A 24,592-nucleotide genomic window follows, 5' to 3' on the forward strand; every position below is an offset into this window, starting at 1 on the left:
CCCCACCCAACACCCTTTTAGTTCAGGCGCCACTGTAGAGACATTAAGTATTTTTTTGGAAGCAGGCAAGATGAAAAATGAGCAATCGCCTTCCCCGGGAATCGAACCACGGACCTCTGGAATACCGGCCCAGCGTGCAGAACCACTACACAACGAAGGCACGCTAGGAAGGCGGGAGAAATACTTTATAAAATTAAGGACTCATCAACAAATGGGAACTCAATAAATTCATTTAAAGACATTAACTATGCCTGGACTTCACTTTTGTAACACCATACAAGAATAAAATAGATCCACAAGTAAAATGCATTATTATTAAACATAATTTAATAAACATAATTATAAAACAAAATTGAAAATAAAATCAACTTTCTAAAATTTATCAAGTAGCATTAAATATTTTACCCTTACAATAAATAGTTGGACATATTTGAAAGAAGATTAGTGACATTTTATTTACGTTTTACTAACAGTTAGCTTTATGTTTATTTTTTCTTTCGTGTTTCACTTTGTCACTTAGTTGTTCAGTTTAGAGGTTTAGTTAATAGCAGGTAGATTTTTATGTCAAACGGCATAGGTTATAATGAGAAGTAAAGTCATAATCAGCATGATTCGTTACAGAAGACTGGTTGTTGCCACCGCTGCTGCTTGCCTAGGCAGAGGCCTGCTGATCAGAACAAACCTGAAAGCCTGATATAGGCACGGTTGGCAAGTTTTGAAAGATAGTTGTGCTTTGCATGTCTCACGCAGTTAGTGTCGTAACTTCGTATAGACTTCCCGGCGTTGTAAACCAGTTAATATGTTTTAAGGTTCCAATAAGTCACAGAAGTACCAGGGGAGATAAGATGATTTGTATTATTTTAAGTTTCACTAGATGCAAAGGATTAAGTTTTACATTAACTTTTACATTTTTGTGCTGTATCTTGTGACCACGGTAAAGATTAATGAAAGGCAGTAACTCACTTTAATATGCAGAGCTAACTTTTAAATGTAGAACTAATGCAGCGTGCAAGCGGAGGCCGGAAACAAATTCTGTCTTATAACCCCAAAACCTTAGTTTAAAAACTATCTAAGCGATTTTCATTCTGATGAGGAAACGGAAAGGGAAAATTATAGCAAAGGCTGAACGTATAAACAACTGCTTAATTTACATAATAATAACTGTACACTGCGGGGGGGGAGAACAGTTTATATCTCCCGTTTCTACTTGGCCGATTGACGAAATTCAAATTGCGTTTTTCGTGTCTCGAAAGCGTGACTTAGGATATATATTAGATTTATATATAGCGTTATTCTAATACAGATATTTTAACATAAAATCGACCTTTTTCTGAAATGACATTTTTTTCCCATATTTCGATTTTACGACTCAAATTATACCTAAATATTAAATTTTGTAAAATTTGGTGCGAAATTTACGGAAAAATTCAAACATTTATCTTGGCGCATTTTTTTCAGCTTGCACCAAGAATAATTCAATTGGCAAACTTCTTACTAGATGACAACTTATTCTCCTTTCCCTATTTCCTTTCCGCTGTTCGCCGCACATAGCTAGAAAGTGAAGTCTAGCTTTTGCCGGCTGTCATGAAATGTAGTTGCTTGAAGCACTGCAGGTGTTCGAATGCTTCAGTAGGTCCGGAGACAAGATAGGAGATGGAAAGGGGGGTAAAGCCAGGTCACGCAAGGCAGGGAGACATCCGAATGGTATTTCAGAAGGAAATTCCAGCATCTTAAAGTATAGAGGATGCAGCAAAATATACAAAATAAAATATCATAACATCACTTTTCCCTTACAAAATAGGGGTAATAGTGAAAATGTGCACAATAAATAATAATATTTTTTCTGACTTACATAGTAAGAAGGGAGAGTGGTCACGTGAGTGATCTTCATGGCTGCATCTGATTGGCTTTTGGCCGCAGAGTCCACATTACAGAATTACTTGCATTAAATAAAATAAAATAGCGAAAAAAGGCGTAGTAATCATATTTTTCCCAGCATTGGAAGATGGTATATAATAATAAAAACGAGGAATGTTACAATGAAAATCAAAATTCAGTCCATATCAGATCAGAAATTTCCCTTTTTACATTGTACATGAACGGAAAAAATGTCACATAGTTCCCACTTTCAAAATAATTTTAACAAAGTGCCTAAACCACATTTGATGTTGTTACCGCTTTGAACAAATATGCCAAGTTTCAAAACGCGCCAATATATAAATTCACGTATACCTTAAGAACTCTAATTATTTGCAGGTATGCTTAGAAATATATATATAAGATAACGGTAAAAATTTTATAGATTATAATTCCAAATTTTTTCTGAAAAATTTATAAAAGTTATTTTAAAATACAAATTAAATGAAAATAAATCATAAAAATTAATAATAATTTATTTTCAAGTTTTTATGATTTATTTTTAAAATTTGTATTTTTAAATCATTTTTAAAATATTTGGAATGAAGGAATGGGCGAATTTTATTTGGAATGAACCTAAATTTCGAAATGTGAAAGGAAGAATCAAATAAGTTTAATAAAAAAGAGAGATTAATAAATATATGTCAAATTTAATTAATATTGAAGAGCTAAAATTTTGGGAGAGAATAGAAATATGAAAAAAAAACTGGCATGTCATTTTAGAAAAGTGTGATTTTGTGTCAAAATATCTATATTAGAACATTGCTATATATAAATCTAATACATATTTTAAGTCGCGCTTTCGAGACATAAAAAACGAAGTTGAACTTCGTCAATCGGCCCAGTAGAAAGGAAGATATAGAACTGTCCCATTTTTTTTTTTTTTTTTTTTTTTTTTTTTTTTTTACCCTTTTGAGCAGTGTACACATCTTTGAAGAATAATTTTCTTTCTCTTTATGTATTCGGTTACTTTCTTCAATACGTTTTCTATTCATTTTAGAGTTTTTGAATTTAATTAAAAATTTATATTATTCTATAAAGCTAAATGCATTTAGAATGTATGGGAAAATATGCTAATTTTATTTCTTTAGTAACATGAACATTCAGCTTAATATGAAATGATATATGGTAAGGGCCGGATACAGAATTTTTAGAATTTAGTGACATACCGTACAACAAAATCTAGATATACAAAATATTAGAATTTAGGATCCAGAGAGATTGCATCAAGTGGGAAAATGCGTCGCGCCAGCCATGTGTATGATGCACAGAACCGTAGCTAGGGTTTTCAGCGCCCGGGAACAAGTGAAGATTTTTTGGCCCCTTCTGTATGGCAAGAATGAAAAACATTTCATTCTAAAATTTTGTAACATCAATTTGGCACCCCATGCATGCTGTCCCTGGGGACAGATGTTTCCCCTTGCCTCACCCTAGCTACGCCACTGATAATGCATTGAGACACATGAGATGAATCTTTTAAATTGTCAGGATTCAATTTCTTTATTAATAGAAAAATTCCTTTCATACCTGTTCATGTGATAAAATTAGAAGCATTTTTGATATTTTTCATACTTGTGTCTAGTGCAGGGGTCGGCACCCTTTTCAGTCGGAAGAGTCAAAAATTACAATTTACAAAATTTCAAAGTTTTTAAAGAGTCACAAATTTTTTTATTGCCAACAATAAATAGTACTCGCATAAATAAAGTTTTTTGATTAAAAAAAACTAATCTAATTCAGAAGTCAAACAACAAAAATCAGCGTTATATTTTCAAAATTTTCACAGGACTAGTTTCGATGTTTTTACCGAACCACCATCCTCTGAATTTATTCGCGTGTTAGTGTGTCTTAAAAACTAATCTATTTATTCATATATAAATAGTGTTTTTCCCACAAATTAGATAATATATATAGGGCATTATTAGATAATTATTATTTAAGTAAATATTTACTTACAACACTAACTTGTACTTCAATAACAAACAACTGAGCAAACAAATTCAATGGGAGCGATGGCTTTGCATGGTTATTCAAGTAGAAAATTTTAACTTTACTAAACAATGTAACTTGTACTTAAAATAAAAAAACCAATAACATACATTTGAGCAAACAAATTCAATGAGAGTGTTGGCTTTGCATGGTTTTAGAAAGTTTGGATAAATTTGACTCACAACTTCTTGTTTTAAGTTTCAAACACGACTCTAAACTTTTATTTGTTAGTTGGCTTCTTACTGTACTTTTAATTATATTCATGCAAGATAATGCTTGCTCGCAGGAATATGTCGATCCGATGCGTCGAATATAAGTGCCTCAACTCGCGGCATTTCTTTTAAAGCTGTCCACTTTTGTTGCGTTACGTACATACATTTCTGGACCTCCAACTCTTCCAACTTGCTTTTCATCTCTGTAAATTTTCCACTTCACAAAGCTTTACTTTTTAAATCGATCAATTGCATTTCTAGAGATCCAGTATGAATTCTAAATGGCTCAATGTTGATTTCGTTACTATTTGTGTTGAGAGGATTTACCTAGTTGTGTTGAGAGGAATACTAGAGTATTTTTGTTGGTTTTGAATTGCTCAAATCTGTCAGCAAATTCATCTTTAATTTTTTTATAACTATACTGAAGTAATTCTTCTGGTTTTATCGCGATATTGCTTTATAAATTGAAAATTAAGTAATTTACCTCTCTGAATATCTTCTGCAAAAAGAATTAATTTTTCTTCAAAAAAAACCAATTCTTCTACCAAAACATAGGCTGGTTTTCCCTTTCCTTGCAGTTTTAGACTCAGCTCATTTAATTTCGCTGTGACATCCACCATAAAATAAAATTTTTGCAACCATTTATCGTTCTCCCATTCGGGGTGATTAATGCCTTTTTCATTTAGGAATGTATTTATTTCATTCAGGCACAAAGCAGAACGTTTCAACACCTTTCCTTTGGAAAGCCATCGCACTTTATTGTGAAGAAGGAGGTCGGAATACTGAGTCTCCATTTCGTTTAAGAATTCTTTAAACTGACGATGTAGAGTGCTTTTGACAAGATGCTGTTAACAATCTTGATTACCAAATTTATGACCTCAACTATTTCTGCCGGAAATGTTTGGCTACAAAGCGCTGCTTGGTGTATTATGCTGTGAAACGTAAGAATTTCGTCGTTTATTTTGCTCTGAAGAATCGTTGTTGCCCCTTTATTTTTTTCTGTCATACTTCTGGCTCCCTCAGTTGCTATTGAAACAATTTTATTTAAATCGATCTTATTGTCTTCAAGGCATTTTTGCACGGCATTCGCTATATCTTCCCCTCTAGTTTGTCCCGAGAGCGGTAGCAATCCTATAAGTTCTTTTGGGTCCTCGGAAGACATATACCTGACAAAAAGGGCAACTTGTGCCGTGTCGCAAGACTCATCTATAGCAAGTGATAAGGCAGAAGAAAGTTGAATGAATATATTCCACCTGCAAATATGTTACATTTGAAGACATTTTAGCTGTTCTATCTTGTACTGTTTTAGCGGATAGTGGCAAATCTTTGATTTTTTTCAAGATTTCTTGTTTGTTTTTTAAATCATAAAACAGTTCTTCACATGCACGTATGAAGCAATATTTGACATACTCACCATCTGTGAATGATTTGCTTTTTTTTTTTTTTTTTTTTTTTCCCCAATTTCTAATGATATCGCGAAGCTTGCCAGATTAACGTTACTTGTGGATTGCGTCCAGTTACTTAACATGGAACTTGATTGCTGTTTTTCTTTTTGGAGCTTGTCGATAGCTTTTTCTTTCGTTCTTCGCCAGCTGGATATTTACTAGCAAACTGAGTATGTTTTTTAGTGAAGTGTCTCCCTAAATTTGATTTCTTATTGTGTGCGAGTTTTTCGTGGCAAATGAGACAAGTCGGAAGGCCATCTGAGCTGCATATGAAAGCGAACGACTGCGTCCAATTCCGATTGAATTCTCGATGCTCTTCTTCAGTTTTTTTTTTTTTAAATATATATATATATATAAAATAAATAATAAAGCCGCAGCTTCACATCCAAAGAGCCGCAGGTTGCCAACCCCTGGTCTAGTGGAAATTAGGCAAAATAAACGGAAGATGAACATGTTAAAAAAAAAAAAAAAGACTTCTAGTATCAGAAGTAAAACATTCAAATATTATGTTTTCATTTTTCTTCAAAATATTATCCAAAAAGTTCATCACAAATTTTCTGTAAAATACATCCATTACGTGTTAATACCATGAAGCCATTTTTCTCCAATCTTCCAGATTCGTGAATCTATAAATCTTGCCTTCAAATCCTTCTAAACTTTCCAAGTTGCAATGCCTAAAATCCTTTACATAATAGCAAAATTTGAAAAATATTTACATTATAAATAAGTTTAGCTAAGACCTAAATAAACGTTATGAAATAAATTCGTGTACAGAAGAAAAAAGAAAAAAAAATTACACTACATGTAATACGGAAAACTTATCAGTTCCTTACATACTGTATTTTCTTTCAGTGACATGCGCAAAGACTGACCCAACATGGTACTCGGACGATAAAAGTAAGTAAAATTTACAGTAATAATATTTCGCTTTATTTCAGAAGCCATGGATTAAAACAATCGTTACTTTTCTGTATTTTTATAGCATTCAAATTTGACTTGACTGTCTCTAAGATAAAATATTTAAAAGATAACCTTTCACGGTTTTCAGTTTTTTTTAGTAAACATTTAGTGTTTTTTTTATTATTATTCACTGCTTTATGGTGTTTATTTCTTTTTCTTTAACCAGAATGCTTCTATTTTTTTAAACGCACATCTTCCCTAATGCATATTTTAATTAGCACTTAGATCTTTTTTTTTTTTTTTTTTTTTTTTTTTTTTTTTCAAATTAAGAAATAAATAGCATTTCGAACTTCTAGAAATTACTATCCTTTAACATTTTAATTCAGTATTAAAGAGTGTTTACACTGAAGCAGAATACACAGACTTTGAAAATGATGCATGCAAATTTTCCGAAAATCTTAAAAGTAAATTCTAAAAGAGAACTTAGATTTTACAGTCTTCAACATTTAAATCAAAAATTCTATCGAAGTGTATATATAATAGTAGATCTTGGAAAATGCAACATATTGATCTTATAATGGAAATTACACTGCAGACATATCACACTTTCAATGAAGAGATGCAAATTTTAATTAGAAATAATACTGTTATAAAATTAACAAACAGAGTGATGGCTAATTGAATTTTGGACTTTATTAACAAAAAAAAGTAAAGAGAATTTACGTACGTTTAATTGTGTACATGACAACTTTTAGAATGACGAAAATAATAGTGATGCCAGATGCATAAAACATAATAAAACAATGATGCCACTGAAAACTGCACATAATATCAATTAAATGCTCGATTCTCAACAATCTCCTTCGAGCATGAAAAATATTCTTTGTTGATATAGATTAACGTTTACTTATTGGCTGATTTTACACCAATCAACTTCTTCTGGAAATGGAACTGAGATGCTGGAAGAGCCTTCGTCAGAATGTCTGCTCGTTGCTCATTACTTCTTACACAGCCTAATTGAAAACGTCCCTTCGAGAACTCATCTTGCACAAACTTGTACCTTTGGTCAATGTACTTTGTGCGTGCGTGGAATATTGGATTTTTGATGTACTTGATAGTACTCTGATTATCAATTTGTAGGATAGGTAATGAGACATTATTAGCTATCTCATTGAACAAGCTCTTCAATTATATCAGGTATTCGTAGCATTAGCTGCTGCCTCAGCTGCTTTCGTAGCATGAACTCTGCCTCTGTCGTCGAATTGGATATGGCCTCCTATAGCTTGCTTCGCCACGTAATTGCACCTCCACCATAGAAAGAAATAACACGTGTTCGAGACCTGCGTGTTTCTGCACAGCCGTTATCTTCATCACTAAACGACATCAAACTTCTATCATCTTCATTATTGTACACAATGCCGTGTCCTATGGTATTGCGAAGGTACCTTAATGTTGCCTGTACGATTTCTTAATCAATCTCTGTAGGATTGTTCAGCTTTCGAGACATCAAATACACTGCGTAAGCAATATCCGGTCGGGTCTCCATCGCCAAGTACAGAAAACTGCCAACTACTGATACGTATGGAATTTCACTGCTGAGAGGCTTCGCCTCCTTGATCTTGATCATGCCGTCGTCATTCGGTTGACCATAGTCGAACTTCAGACTCGACTTCTTTACGGGGATGTGTGATGTCTTAGCATCTCCATATCGCTCTAATATCTTTCTTGTAAATGTTTCTTGGTTCAGGAAGAGTGAGCCGTCTTTCAAACGTTCGACTTGTAGACCAAAGAAACAATTTAACGTCGTTACTCGAATGTTAAAATGTTGCTTGATCTCGTCCATAAATGTAAAGAATGCTGCTTTGTCCTGAACAGCGACAATGCCATCATCAATATAAATCGCCATCAGCATCTTATGTCCATAATCATTTCGTATGAACAGGCAGTTGTTGGCTTTACTTTGTATCATGCCATGTTTCTTCAGCACATCAGTAAACGTGGCATTCTAACATCGTCCAGCTTGTTTCAAGCCGTATAAAGGTCGAAGTATCTTGCATACACGCATACTTCCGTCGTTATAGCTTATGTTTATGCTTTACGTTCACTACAGGCATCAACTTCTTAGAGTTTAAATCTTATCATTCTAACTTGCCATACGGCCATTCACGGTTGTAGAAAAAATTTAGGGCGCTATCACGCCACTCACCCGAAGGCGAAAATAAGAGTCTGAGAGATCAAACAATCAGAGCTTTAAGGTGGCATGTCAAGGTGGCGTACACTAACATAATAAAATTTCAGTCATGAAAATCATCTGAGTCCTGACTGAAGAACATAAAACTGCTTAGTGAGAGATACGAGATAATAATATCTAATTCTTGAGAATTCAGGGTATGAGTATCACGTGACCGGTACTAGCCAATACGGTTGGATCCACAGTGGTAGGCGTGGTGAGTTCAATTATTTACACTTTGTACAAATAACACTAAAAGTCTTTGCCTGTCCAGGCACTAAGTCCATATTCTTAGTAGTAAACACAAACGCAATTCACAAACATGAAATAAATCTTGGTTAAATACTTGGATAAATACTAGGATTAAATGCTTGATTAAATACTTCAGTAAAATGAGATAAGTTGGATAAAACTATATACATATTTACAGCTACCACTTTACATTGTGGTGAAGTGACCTAGGTCGTTTCACGACGCTTTCCACAGTGAGATCATAGTTCTCTCAAAGTATTGACTGGCGCATTCTCCATTTTCTCAAAAAAGTTGAGAGCATCCATTAGGATCTGCTCCGGTATTGGTTTAATTTTTAAATCTTTATAAATGATCGTATTTCTAACATACCAAGGCGCATTAGTCGTTATAGCCTTCGGGTTGATACATGTAGATCTCCTCAGTTAAGTCACCGTAAAGGAATGCCTTCTCTACGTCAATTTGATATAAGTTGAGATTCTCCTAGGCTGCCGTTGCAATTAGAGCTCGAATAGTGTCATAGCGACACACCGGGCTAAATGTGTCTTCGTAGTCGATATTCACCGTCTGGGTGTACCCTTTTGCTACTAAACGGGCCTTGAATCTCTCGATTGAGCCATCGGGATTTGTCTTCACTCTGTAAACCCAGCGATTATCGAGGATTTTACGTCCGTTAGGTGGCTTAACAAGTTGCCATGTTCCATGTTTGGCATGCGAAGCCATTTCTTCGTCCATGGCTCGTTTCCAGTCAACGTATTCAGGAGACTTCGTTGCTTCGTCATGTTTTAGGCTCTTCCAACTTCAGAATGCTGTTATACACATCGTAGTCATTAAATCTGACAGGCCGTTGGGTAGCTGAACGGTCTCGCAATGTACGCGCAGTCATCTGTTTTGGTTCATCTTCATCAATGCACAGATCACCAGCCCCCTGTGTGTCTGCATCATCGTGTGATTCTTCCAAAATAAACTTCATACCGCTTGATAGACCTGTGTTAGATGCTAATTTTGAAGGTTGGGAAGTAGGGCCGATTTGCTGTTCATTGAACACTACATTGGCACTTTTTATCGTATCATTTTTTGATGGTATGAAAATGCGATACCCATCGTCATCACAATAATCAACCAAATAGCCATTTATAGCCTTGTCATCTAATTTACCTCTGTTGACATTTGGTACATGTACAAATGCAGCTGATCCAAAAACTCGAATTCTGTTGATTGCCGGCTTGCGTCCAAACCATTCCTCAAACGGAGATTTTCCCGTAGGCTTACTTGGTCCGGTTCGATTGAGAACGTAGACAGCTGTAGATGCTGCTTCTGCTCATAGTAACTGTGGTAGGCCTGAATCCTTGATCATAGTGCGAACTGCATTCATTATTGTACGATTCTCTCTTTCAACCAATCCGTTTTGTTCTGGTGTATATGGCATAGTGATTCGCAGCTTGATGCCTACATCATCAGTCAGTTTCACCAATTTACCATTGTCAAACTCACGACCACCGCCTGTGACCAGTTCTTTTACATTTATAACATCTTTGTTGGTCCGAACAAGAAACTGCTTGATTTTATCTACAGCCTCATCTTTATGTCTCAGAAATTCTACATGTCGAAACTTAGAGTAATCGTCCTTAATCACTAACATGTACTTCTTTCCACCTCTTAATAAGACTGGCGATTCGAGTAAGTCTGCATGTATTATCTCACCAGACTTTTGTGTTTTGAATCGTTTTGGTTTAAATGTTCGTCGACTTTGTTTACCATACGCATATGGCTCACAAAATAGTCCATCGTCGATAAAATCTATACCATTTTGGCGCAAGTACTGTTTCACGTACTGTATTCCTTGATGCCCAAGTCGTCAATGCCAAAGTGATAATGGCAATTTTGTCGTCGTCTTCATTGTCGTCTCAGGAAAAGCAGTCGTCATTTCGTTGTCAAACAAGAAGGCTGCAGCAGCAGAACCCCCTTGTTGCTTGACTGGTTTTGCACGTAGTTCAAAGAGTCCATTTGATGAACATGGGGCTTCTAAAAGTGTATTATCTGGGGTCTCCTTGCGAAAGAAACGACAAATCATATCGTCTAAATCACCAAAGTTCGAGATTCCTCGCTTCATTGCCTTTGAGGCTGATAACAAATTTTTGCCAATTTCTGGTGCGTACAGTACATCAGTCAGCTCAATTGATTTTTGTACGTTTCCAACCATCGTACACATGTCAGTGTCCCCACAGCCAAATGTTGGTATTGTCTGTTTGTTACCGACTGTGATTTCTGCTTGTTTGTCAAAGTGACGGTACGTCTTGAAATACTCGGCTGAATTTGTAATGTGTGCTGTAGCTCCATCGTCTTTAAGCTACACATTTTGGCCACAATCATCTTCTTGACAAGCAAACGCACTGCACTGAGTATTTGCAAAGAAGATCTCTGTTTTGCCATTCGTCGTGGTTGGCTTGTCAGGGAAAACTGGGCAAAATTTACCAATGTGCCAGGGATTATTACAACAGAAACAGATGCCATTGAAACCTTTCACGCCATCACTGGTCTTACTAAGTCTGTTCATCGTTTTGGCATTATTTGTTGTCAAGGGTCGGGATTGGCTGACCATCTGAGGTTTTTTACCACCCTTCTTCCATTTCTTTCCACTATGTTTTGCGCTATAATTAGCATTTGCCACAAATGTTATCGTACTTTCGTTTCTAAGCTCTTGATTTCTTCTTTGCAGCCGCATGTTCATCTGTTCAATCAGTTTTTCAGGTGACTTTTCCGTCTTTGGCATTGACTCCCACTCTCTCTATATATTCGTCATCAGGAAGAATAGATAAGATTCGTGGTGCCAGCAAGTTCTGCGGCAACTTTCCTTCGCCGCTCAACTCTTGCTCACGTTGAAGATCCGCCCACAGTGTACGTATATGTGCGAGTGATTGCATTACACTTTCGTCTTTCTCGATCCGAAAAGTGAAATACTGTTGCAGAAGAGTGTCCAGTTTCACGCTTTGACACCTCAAAATTACCTTTTGCGGCCTCGTTGTACTCGCGTATCGTTTTTTCATTCGCGCTTTCTGCCAGAGGTTTTGGCTCGATAAGGGAATTATCGAAGACGCCCGCACATTCGTTGAGCATAAATAAAGAGTTTATTTCAAATTTCTAATCAGTCCAGTTGGATAAGCCTTCCAATTTGGTACACTGAACAAAATTTTTAGCTTCCATATTACGTCGTCATTAACCAGGAAATATGAAGCAAAAATAAAAAGCTATCGGCACACTGTAGCGTCTACCTACACACTGTTCATGTGGAAATGTTGAAATCGAAAACGAAAGTCGAAAATATTCGTGATTCAAATACGTCAACATAGCCATCGTTAATTTATTTGCGCAGTTAAACGTCGCTAAAACCCATAACCTGTTATAAAATTAACAGAGTGATGGCTAATTGAATTTTGGACTTCATTAACAAAAAAAGTAAAGAGAGCTTACGTACGTCTTATTGTTTACATGACAACTTTTAGAATGACGAAAATAATAGTGATACCAGATGCATAAAACATAATAAAACCATAAACAATGATGCCACTGGGGAAAACTGCACATAATATCAATTAAATGCTCGATTCTCAACAAATATGATTAACAATACATATAAGTAAGGTAAGGCTTAGACACCCAAACGTGCTTCATTAAATTATCCACTTCTTAAAACATAACGTCTCATGGATTCCAGTTTTTTTAAATGAAAATTCAGTGTTCTTTTGCTTATTCATCGTTTTATAGTGTTCATTTCTTTTTTCCTTTTACGGGAATGTTTCTATTTTTCTAACGTAAATCTTCGCTAATGCATATTTTAACTAGTACTTAGATCATTTTTCAAATTAATAAATAACTAGCATTTAGAATTTTAAGAAATAACTAGCATTTAACATTTTAATTAAGTATTATAGAGTGTCTACACTGAAGCAGAAAGCATAGACTTTATAAACTTTTTTTTTTTTTAAATTTTTCGAAAATTTTAAAAGAGAACTTAGATTTTACAGCCTTCAACATTTAAATAAAAGTCCTATCGAACTGCATATAATAAAGATTTGAACTGCGAACTATGGAACTATCTAACTGTAACACATTGTTCTTCTAGTGGGAATTACACTAGAGACATATCACATTTTCAATGAAGAGATGTAAATTTTCATTAGAAATAATATGATGAAACAATATATGTAAGGAAAGTAACATTTAGACAGCCAAATATGCTTCATTAAATTACCCATTTCTTAAATATTTTCTAAAATGTTATCCAAATAAAACAATTGTAGATGTAAAAATAAATTGAAAATTTAATACCTGATGTAACAGATTTCAAAAAAAAAAAAAAAAAAAAAAAAGAATTTGTCTAATGAATGTTTTTATATTTAATGCAAAATACGTTTTATGCTATTTTTTTTTTTCTTTTAGTAAATAAAGTCGGAATAATATGCATATGTTGGTATAATAATGTGAATGATAAGTAAGTGTAGAAATTGCTTCTTCGTGCTAAAATTATTTTTCCCGCTAGATAAATATGGACGGCACTTTTCAGTTGACTTGAATAAAGACATCATTTATTTCTGCGATCTAGAGTATGACATGCAGTAAGTATTTTCTAGTTTTTGTCTAAAAGTAAACTTAACTTTAAACTTTCTTTAACATTAAATAATTAAAAATAAAAAATGATTTTTTAACTTAGATAACTACGACACACTATTTTAATAACAGATAGCTTGAATTTATTGCAAATTTTGAGAAGATAATTCTGAGTGATAGATAATTCCTTTATTTTTTACTGTTGTTCGTGCAAGTTTCTCAAGCTTTTTGACACATTTTAAATCATCGGCTACCCCTGAACTTTTTATACGAACCCGCCTCGTTAACCAATCATATTCATTTCCTTGAGTTATCCTTATAAATTATACTAATATTCATTGTATTATCATGAATATTAGGTCAAGATAAAGTAACGCAATAGCAGAATTAGCCAAATTATGATACTTAACACGAACAGCCAGTAAAGTTTTTAAATCATGTACACCGCCCATTCACATAACCATACGACCTTTTATAGTAAATACGTAATAAAAATGATCAAAGTGATCATACAGCAACAACTCTTAATTTCTGTAAGATTTCAAATCCCTGCTTACGAAGTATACCCTCAAGAGGAAGATTCTTCGGTTTAAGTGACATCTGGGCTTCGAAAATAACATAGCTTAGAGATAAATTTAAAAAAAAAAAAAAAAAGAAAAAGAAAAAGAAAAGAAAGAAAAGAAAGAAAAAAAGAAAAAAAAAAGTGTTTATACATTTGATACATTTCTTCCGGCTTTTTAAAATATGTCTCCATCTTTAAATTATTGCTATTCAGGAATCCAAAAAGCATTGGAAATTAGAGGATTAAACTAAAAAACGAAAATTAATGATAAAGCACATTTGTTATATAATTCGAATCACTGGCCTGTAAGTGTTAGTTAATTACTATATGAAATACTTATTTATTTATATGTAGAACTCGTATATAAATAATTAAGATCTATGCTTTAAATATTTTAATTTTTTTGCAGAAATTTGGTTTGCTATTCATCAACAGATGCTGGCACGTCTTGGAGAAGTAAGTTTCCCATATTATTTATGAATCATTGTTCTTTTTTTACTAAACTTTATTGATCTGTGAAAATAGAATAATTATTTCAAATCGATAGAATAAATGTATTACATCTACAAGTTCTGGATTAAAATTGAATGGAATGCATTTTGCATAAAATATATCGTTCTCTTCGGAATTATTCATGTTTTTTCATTTTTTAAAGATATATTGTAGGTCCAGGGATTCTCAATTAATGAATCGCTTAATTGTTTAATAGTTTATCATGCAAAAATTAATCGTCAAACTAAACAAAGGGTGCACTCGATCAGATCATATTCGATCTCTGCCAAAGTTCAAAGAATAAATCCTCGGATATAATCATTTAAAGATAGTTGTCAGTTTCGATAACGATAAATCAGGGTCTCTCAACCAGGGGGCTGAAATTCCATCTAGAGGGAATTTTATAGTTGCTGAGTGGGCTGTGTCAGCCTTTTATTTATCTGTTAAGTACTTAGTTTTAGTTTATGAATATAGAATAAATAAGCTGATAATTAATTGATACAGTTCATACAGCTCTTTTAGGTCCTCGTTTTTACTTCTTTCCAAAAGTGCATTAGCTTCCATTCTCTTTTCATATGAAATAGTTTTAACACCATTTGCAGTGCAATACGCTGAGTTTATTAAAATATGGAGACCTTTAGAGCAAGGCGTAGTGCAAATGGTTTAAAAACAAATAAAATATTCTAAAGTGTACAAAAAGTTAATATGCAGTTAAAATGAGCATCGAAAGTAACGATGATGAAAAGAAGACTATAAACCTCTCAATTTCAGTGATATATATACAGAAACAAATGTGTGGAGAAAATATTATAAAGTTCCTGTGAGACAGAGAAAATCACTTAAAGCTAGAAATTCGCTTCTTTAGAAGATGGCGAATTCCTATTATCAGCGGATTCCTATTATCATTCCAAAAAGAAAAACAAAATAATAAAAAAAAGGTATGGTGGAAATCTACATAATAATCTTGAATTCAAATGTAAATTATTTTGTTCTTAAGAAATAAGTGACATTTCAAGATTGGAAAGGAAGAAAAAACAGTGGGAATTTAAAATGTCTTCACTTTTTTATAGACAATAGATTTTAATCTAAGGTTTCAATCTAAGATTACACATTTCTGTACTTAGGCATCAAAAATAAATTACGCTAGAAAAATAATAATTAAAAGATTTTGTTACAATACTTCTGTCGAGAAAATAAAATCTCATTGGAAAGAGGTGTCCTGGTTTCAAAAATCAAATAATAATTAAAATTAAAGACGAAAAAATGAACTCATTCTCCTTTCTATTGCAGGTATGGCAAGCAAAAGCGCTAAATGTTTGTAAAGCTTTAATAGTTTAAGAATCCATATAGTCCCAAATACAAAAGTTGAAACTTCAGCCTCCGCTAATTTTAAGTTATCAGAGCACTTTGTGTTTTAATCCTTTTAAATTCTGAAGTACACAGGAAGCTACAAAATTTCATCTCTGTACTAAACAAGAAAAGTGGGTGCCTTGCGTTCCATAAAGTACTTTCAGAAAGAACTAAAATAGCATTGAAATAGAAAATCCTTATTCTAGAATTTCATATTTTAACGCAACTTGGTAGACAGATTAAAAAATGTTTAATTTGTCTAGACAAAAACGTGGAATTTAACTGAACATTAACAAAAACTTATTTATGACCAGGTGATTCAAAATCGTTAATTCCAACACTATATGACAAGATCGAAATACAGAAAGTCCATATTTATTCGAAATAAAGATTAACTCGAATATAACTCCCCCTTACATTCTGGGATAAATTTTAAGAAATAAAAATGTAGGTGAATATTTGATAGGAGCATGGTCCTGATTAGAACTCATTTGCTTTTGAGCAGCTAAAAAGAAAGTTTCCTAATTAAATACAATATGTCACTAAAGTATAGAAACAAGTAGGAAAAATTAATAATGCATTATTATTAATTTGTTTTCAGGCATATCAATAACCAGTGGAACCTAGATTAAAATCGCTGATTTAGAAGTGGCTATAATAATTACCGGTAGTTATGCAGTTTATATATTCGGCAATTACCTTTGTGGTCGTATGGTTGTACCCCTTCCTCTCATTCTGCAATTTAATTTATTAAAATACCCGATTATAACACCCTAATGAAATTAGCAAAAATTAAATACAAAAGTATAGCAAAAAAGGGAGCCTTATCTTCGATCTTCGAGTAAATACAGTAAGTGAAATTGAACCATTATTATTATTAAATGCAGTATTCTTTATATTCAAGTCAACATTCCTCAACTCATTACTATTGAAATCTCAGTATTTCTTTCCTGCTAATATAATAATTATTACACACACACACACACACACATATATATATATATATATATAAATAATTTCCATAAAACATAGAGTCGCATTCTGCTTTGAGAGGCAGAAAAGAGGAAAGTAGAGACGTATCGAGTAAGGACAAGGATCTCCTAAGACTATCAAGACCTAACCATATGCAAATTTGCACTGAGAAGAAGGAACATTTTGCTCTTAATTGGTACCGGGAAAAGCCGATCAGAGCAATTATGCAGTAATCATATGAAATGGATTAATTTTGAAATGACGCAGTTTAGAGATACTCACCATAGGCAGTTTTTGGTTTTAGGAGAGAAAGAATAAATAGGGTACTGCGAATTAGAGCTAGAATTTTGGTTTACCTGTTTTTTAATCTTACACGTATATACTCTTTATTAATTATGCTTCCAAATAATTTCTTTACAGCTCTTCCAAAAAGCATAGGGGGCATACTTGGATGGGACAAGAAAACAGGTCGTACTTACGGATTTGACAAGCGCAAGCGGGCACACGTCGCTTGCGATGACGGCGTTAATTGGCTAGCGGTCGATGAGATGGAAGTCAACAACACGGTTGTTAAGAAAACTTTTTACAGAAGTCAACCCGTGCCAGCCTTTAATAAGGAGGACATCGAAATGCTAGAGAGTAAAACAGGAAGATGGGAAGGTAATGTTTTTAACATAGTACTACTTCATGTGAATGTTATAACATACAATATAAGACGAACTCGCAAATATATCTATATAAATACGAAGGATTTTTAAAGCAGAAGCCCATTAAAACATTTAAGAAAATTATTATCTTTTAACATAAAGATAAGAATGGTTCCGCGAATGCGGAGGCTTATAACCGGAAGCATTTTTCAATTCTCTATTAGGATCCTTTGCACACATTTTCGCGACTGAAATCAACAATAATTTTAGCCATATTATCCTTTCTCGCTCTGAAAACTGGATGAGGCAATTTGCATTGATGTTTGCTATCAATAAGGCCACTTTACAATGGCTTAAAGTGTGATCTGCTTCTCATCATATTTGATAGATACTAAACGGCATTGCTATTTCAGAGATGGCATACCTTAGTTTACAAAAGGCATCTTTCTGGAGTGTGCTATTTCAGAGATGGCATACCTTAGTTTACAAAAGGCATCTTTCTGGAGTGATTTGACAATCGTCGAAATCAAACGAATCCATTGCTTTTTTTACGTTGAGATGAAACGAAATACTGACTGTCAGAGCTAGATACTATTAAGTACACACTTCCAAACAAAATTAAAGCTACAAATGCCATACACTTAAAATTCTATAAAACTTGATGTGTATATTAATTAAGAGCAAAGTTAAAAACATCCATTTGCGTTTTTTTCCTTATGTATGAAGAATACACAGATAAGGAAAATACGAATGTATGAGGTAACTAGCATAGACAGAGCGTGCAGTTAGTTTACATATAATTTAAACATCACTAATTGTCAATAAGCAAAAAGTGGAATAGAATTAAAAACCCTTACATCTTTAAAGAAATCTAGATATATATGGAAATAAAATTAATTAAATCTTGAAGCAATTTTATTACAGCAATAATAAAGAAAAAGAGTAAAATGCGAAACAAGCATTTTTCTGTCTCCATCTACGGAAAGTGACTTGTTACATAATAGAGAGTATATATTACACAATTTAACTTGTTACATAATAGAGAGTATATATTCAAACATTTCGAACAACAGTTCGGAATGTTTGAAAAGATTAAATCCATTTTTTAATCAAACGAGTGAAGTGCTGGCTAGGAGGATCGGAGGTGTGCCCTTATAATAATAATAATAATAATACGAAAGAAGTAAAACTTCAAAAATATATAATACTTTTTGTCTTATGCTGATACTACGAGGGCCATCCAGGAAGTAGATTACGTTTCCGTCTGTGTCCGCTAGGGGCGGGGCTAGCGCGGCCATCTTGGGGTCAGAGCGTTGCGCAGCTCAGTCTGCATCTAGCCGTGCTAGTGAGAGGTTCGTGCTGTGCTCCGTTCAGATACTGTGACGGTTTGAAATGTCTGCGTTAATTGAAAATCCTGCGAGGTGCGCTCAGTAATAAGGTTTCTGACTGCAAAAAACTGTAAACCGATAGAAATCTATCGGCAGCTTCGTGAAGTGTATGGGGACAACATTATCACTGAAGGTGGAGTGCGTCAGTGGGTCATAAGATTTCAAAATGGCCGAACCAATGTTCACGACGAAGATCGAAGTGGGAGACCCAGCATAGTGACCGCCGAACTTCTCGAAAAAGTCGATGCTAAAGTCCGTGAAAATCGAAATTTCACAATAACGGAACTTTCTTTGAGTTTTCCACAAATTTCGCGAAGTTTGTTGCACGAAATCATCAGCGAAAAGCTTGGTTACCACAAGTTTTGTGCAAGATGGATTCCAAAAATCTTGACAGAGGACCACAAAAATCAGCGAATGGCTGCAGCGTTGAACTTTTTGGACGCTTACCATAAGGATGGTGACTCTTTACTCGATCGCATCGTTACTGGTGACGAAACATGGGTGAAACATGTGAACTGTGAAACGAAATTGCAATCAATGCAGTGGGGGCACACAAGTTCTCCCCAAAAACCCAAGAAATGCATGCAAACAATGTAGGCAAGGAAGATGATGGCGACTGTTTTTTGGGACAGAAAAGGGGTAATTTTGGTGGACTTCCTGGAAAGAGGCACTACAATAAACTCTCAAAGGTATTGCCAAACTCTCCAAAAACTCAGAAGAGCAATTCAAAACAAGCGCAGAGGAATGTTGAGCTCTAAGATCTTGTTGATTCACGACAACGCCCGGCCCCACATGGCAAATGTCACTCGTAAAGTTCTTGAATCTTTTAAGTGGGAGTTGTTTCCTCATCCGCCGTACAGTCCCGACCTGGCACCGAGCGACTTCCACCTATTCCCAGCAATGAAGAAGTGGCTGGCTATGCAGCGTTTTGATGACGACGCACAGCTGCAAGAAGAGGTAACGAAGTGGTTGAAGGCGCAGGCGGCCGAATTTTTCGACGAAGGAATTTCCAAGCTCGTACATCGCTACGATAAATGCCTTAATTTGTATGGTGACTATGTAGAAAAGTAGTATTTGAGTGTGGCTTTCATCTGTATATAATAAAATTTGTTTCCTATACTTTGTTTATTTTTTTATTCCAAAACGTAATCTACTTTCTGGATAGCCCTCGTATTTATATGCTGATGTTATTTATATGTATTTATATGATGTTATTTTTTTTCTCCTTAATATCTTTTGCAGCATCTTTTGATGGATTGATGTATGAAGGCAAGTCAGAACCACGAGCACGATGGAGTAGATGTTGCAAGATGAACAAATGAAAGGCTATTTAGCAACGATTTTGAACAAACGAACTTTTATAATTCATTTAGCACAGTGTCTACATTATAGCACACAATAGAAGTGCAAACTATGGGAATAGTATGTCAAATATATGATTTACACATTCAGAATAACATATGCACATGCATTTGGAAATGCTAAAAACTAAAAAAATGATGACTCAAAAAATAAAGTCATAAATTTTTATGTTTTCCATGAAATCAAAACTTTTAAAATGTAAATTTTGTTCAAAATATTTTAAATGCTTTTAATGATTGTTAAATATTAAATGTTTAAAAAGCAAATGTAAAAATATTTTGGAGAGTGTAAAAAACTGATCAGCTATTTTAGTCACAAAATGATGTCTACAACAATACCAATATCTATTTTTTAAATATCAGATTGTATCATAATTTGGGCTAATCTTTAAAGACTTTATGTGACTCTAATATGTGTACAGAAATGATGTAAATAGACTTAGAGATGTAACAGAGAGCTTAATATTTGTTTCATTTTTCATCAAAAAAGATAGAATAAAATTAATAACTGTGAATATATACAATCAAAAAATAAAAGGTTAAACCCATGTATTAGCTCGCAAATTAATTTTACAGATTTGCAAATGTTAATGACATTTTATCACTAATATTAAATCAATATCTCTTAAGAAGTACTTCAAATGATTTCAGCTTAAAATTTTACAATTCATTTAAACTGAAAGCATAATAGCACAGGAGAAAATTCATAAAACTGTCATATTACTAAGAATAATTTTTTTAAATAAAATCTTCTTGATAAAAAAGTGAAAAACAAGGGATTTGATAAATTATGTTTTGCATATACATTTATTTTCCTTACATAACATACAATTTATAAGTAAATAATAGCTAAATAAGTATATAAACTCTAAGATTTTTACTTTTCTTTTGTTACCTTAGCTGATAAATATTCATCTGCAACTAGTCTTATTTTAAATATGCAATAAATTATATTCCAGGCAAAGTATATATGTCGAAAAATAAATTAAAAACATTTTAATCTAAAAATAAAGTAAATATAACGGCATATTTTTAAAAGGAAGGGGTAAAGATCAATATAAGCAGATGTTTTTTCTCTATCCCAAAGGACTATTAATTTCATTTTGGCATTTTGCGTCGAATCACTATAAACGGCATATCGCTTTTCAAATTGTTACCACCAAATGTTACAGGCCTGCAAAAAAATTAAATAATGAAGAATTTGCATAAATGTATGTATGTTTCTCGTATTGTGATAAAACAACGGTACCTAGAGCCATCCAATTTTGAATAACGTAATCTTTAACTGAACATGGGCACTTGGAAGCCGAAATTTCGAATTTGTTTTATTACCTATTGAAAATTTTGTAAAAGTTTATCGAATTTTTGATTAACAATCTGAATGATTTCAAGGTGAGCAATGGCAATGCTGTAAAGAAAAAAAAATATATCTCCTGCGCCCAAGACTGTGTATCGGAAATTCTAAAGATATACTATGTTTAAAGAATTGTGTGATACTGCTGTTTAATTGAACTTTATAGTTTAAGTGCGAAGAACATGATATTTAATAAATAAAGGTAACACACAAAACGTAAAAAAGAAAAAGGAAAAAAAAAATTTAAAAAAAGAAAAAAAACCCACCACCTTTGGGCATAATATAAAATTTGAAAACTTTCAGGTTTTTTATTTATTTTTCTCTTTTTATTAATTGTTTATGTCTTAAAAACCTTCAAGTTATTTTAAATAATAACCATTATACGTAAATTTTGTTACAAACTGATAGTCATAGCAGGTCATAACGGTTAGCTTTCATAACAATACTGATGCTGTTAAAGTTGCTCAAGTGCCAAGGCGAAGACTTTCACAGAAGTACCTCGACATAAAGTACTTGTAGATACTTGGCAGTTAGAGAAGGAGATCATAAATTCATTAACCAAACCCAACTTATGGAATTCCACTATTAAATATTTATATATCATTTCTACAGATTAACACACATCGCAAATGATTTTAATAGCTTAAATAACTCACGACAGCCCGAAAGAGGCACCGTTTATTTTGCAATAACTGAAATAATCGAATCCTTGCCAAATAACGTTGTCAAACGCCCACAGAAAATACTCTCAAATTCTTAAAATTCGCCCTGTATTAAATTTAAAGAAATTCAATGATGAAAAATCTACATAAATATATGTATGTTTCTCGCATTGGGATAAAACAACAGTATCTAGGTGCCTTGTTTTGATGGTTATAGAGCCATCATATTTTGAATAACGTACATCTCCACTTGAATTTGGAAGCGCAAATTTGGAATTTGTTTTATTATCTATTTCATATTTTGTAAACCATTTATCAGTTTTTGATAAGAAACTCAATGATTTCAAAGCGAACAGTGAGAACAAACACTGTACGAAAAAAAAAACTTTTACCTGCAGCGCGCAAGGCTACGTATCGGAAATTTTAAAGATTTATCGAAAATTGTATACTTTCTTAAAATTATTTTGTGATATTGCTGTTGAATTGCATTTTATGGTTTAAGTGCAGAGAACAAGATATTAAATAAATAAAGGTAACAAACAAAACGTTAAGAAAAAAACACCGCTTTTGCTGTAATATAAAATCTGAAAGCTTTTAGATTTTTTTTATTATTATTTGTTACCAAAAAATTATTTTTTGGTATTAAAATTATGTACATTGTGGGAGGGGGAAAGGACAGTTCTATATCTCCCGCTCCACTGGGCCGATTGACAAAATTCAAATTGCGTTTTTTATGTCTCGAAAGTGCGACTTGGAATATGTTGCACTTTCAACTTACATATAGCATTGTTCTAACATAGGTATTTTGACACACAAATCGGACTTTTTCTGAAATAACATACCAATTTTTTTTCCATATTTTGCTTCTACAACTCAAATTTTGCGTAGGTACTAAATTTTGTAAAATTTGGTGCGAAATTTACGGAGAAATGCAAAAATATATCTTGGCACAGTTTTTCTCTTTTCTACATGTTTTATAGAAAGCAGCACTATTCATATTAGTAGCTTCACTGTATACTGCAAATAGAATTAAAGTGGCCTTTATATTAGATGATCAGCGAGGCCTTAATGTGAGATGACCTTTATATGAGATGATCTCATGTAAAGATCAACCTCACACCAATTTACCCTCTGGAAGTTGGTGCGAGTTATGGCAATACTTCATATTTGTCATACCTCATACCAGCTTCCACAGGGGGGGGGTTAGAGTGGCATAGCTGCTATATCACATGAAATCCAAATGACAGGTCACAGATTCTCTTCACAGAAACAAGTACACCTACGTTTTAAACTCTAATTTTGGATTAATCTCTTGAAATTAATCTGGAGAAGACCACGTACTTACAACAATCAAATGTTCACAGAAATCTCAATTTTTTAGCACTAGTTTGTTTGTGGTGGCATTATTCTAAATACTTACAGAGAGCTAGACAATTATTTTAGACACATTTAATGACAATGGCTATGCATAAAAAGTTTGAAATGTGGCTGATTCCAGATTGCTCAAACAGATGATGAAAATAAGAATTGAGTTAAAATATTATGCCTATAAACAAGCCATAAGATGCAAAAGAAAACTTATAATAAATACCACAGCCATAGCACATTCAAGCAAATTCCTAAATGAAATAAACACCAAGTTGCAACCATCCTTAATTAAATGTGTAATAATATAATTTTGCAGAATAGCTCAAAACCCTCTAACATGCACTGTTAACATTCAATAGTAATTAGATTTGCCAAGAGATGAAATATAAGTACACCCAGGCCAATGGTACTACAAGTAAAAATAATTCCAATTCAATTGTAAAGAAACTCAATTCAAAATGCAATGGATTCAATTGCAAAGAAACTCATATGTATTCAATAGGTTTAAAATTTTAGCATAGAAAAGAAAGCAATAACTATTCATTAATGAGGTACTGGCTTTCCTAGTTCTACTTTTAACTGATTAAAAATAGGAGTTATAATCAAGAATATAAAATCACATGATAATATTGTCTAAAATATTTTTTCTACACTATAAAATTTATGTTGTAACAAATGAATATCATCGGCAACGCATTCTACCGACGATATAGAGAAAATACTTTGTTCAACGCACGCGAACTTGTGAGCTGTGAACTTTAACTGAGACTTTACAACTGTGTTTAAATTTTGCAAAAGACAAAATGTCTTTTTTGGGTAGGGGGAGAAAAGAAGGTTTAAAACCTCCTTGCCTTTGAACTGGATTTAGTCATGACAGACAATCTAAAAG

General features: G+C 33.4%; 1 protein-coding gene across 1 annotated transcript in view; it reads left to right on the forward strand.

Moving 5' to 3' along the window:
• LOC118201522 (uncharacterized) overlaps positions 1-20,871 on the forward strand; it is a 236,963-nt gene extending 216,092 nt beyond the window's left edge. The window contains exons 27-31 of the mRNA XM_085825294.1: positions 6,413-6,457; positions 13,480-13,555; positions 14,519-14,565; positions 17,344-17,583; positions 20,201-20,871. Coding sequence (XP_085681420.1) covers positions 6,413-6,457; positions 13,480-13,555; positions 14,519-14,565; positions 17,344-17,583; positions 20,201-20,280 — 488 coding nt within the window. The 3' untranslated portion in view covers positions 20,281-20,871. The remainder of the gene's footprint in view (positions 1-6,412; positions 6,458-13,479; positions 13,556-14,518; positions 14,566-17,343; positions 17,584-20,200) is intronic.
• The last annotated feature ends 3,721 nt before the right edge of the window (positions 20,872-24,592 follow it).

Source organism: Stegodyphus dumicola, chromosome 10 (assembly GCF_044657685.1).
Source record: "Stegodyphus dumicola isolate Sdum_Otavi_A_Nest chromosome 10, ASM4465768v1".
Classification (NCBI taxonomy): Eukaryota; Metazoa; Arthropoda; class Arachnida; order Araneae; family Eresidae; genus Stegodyphus; species Stegodyphus dumicola.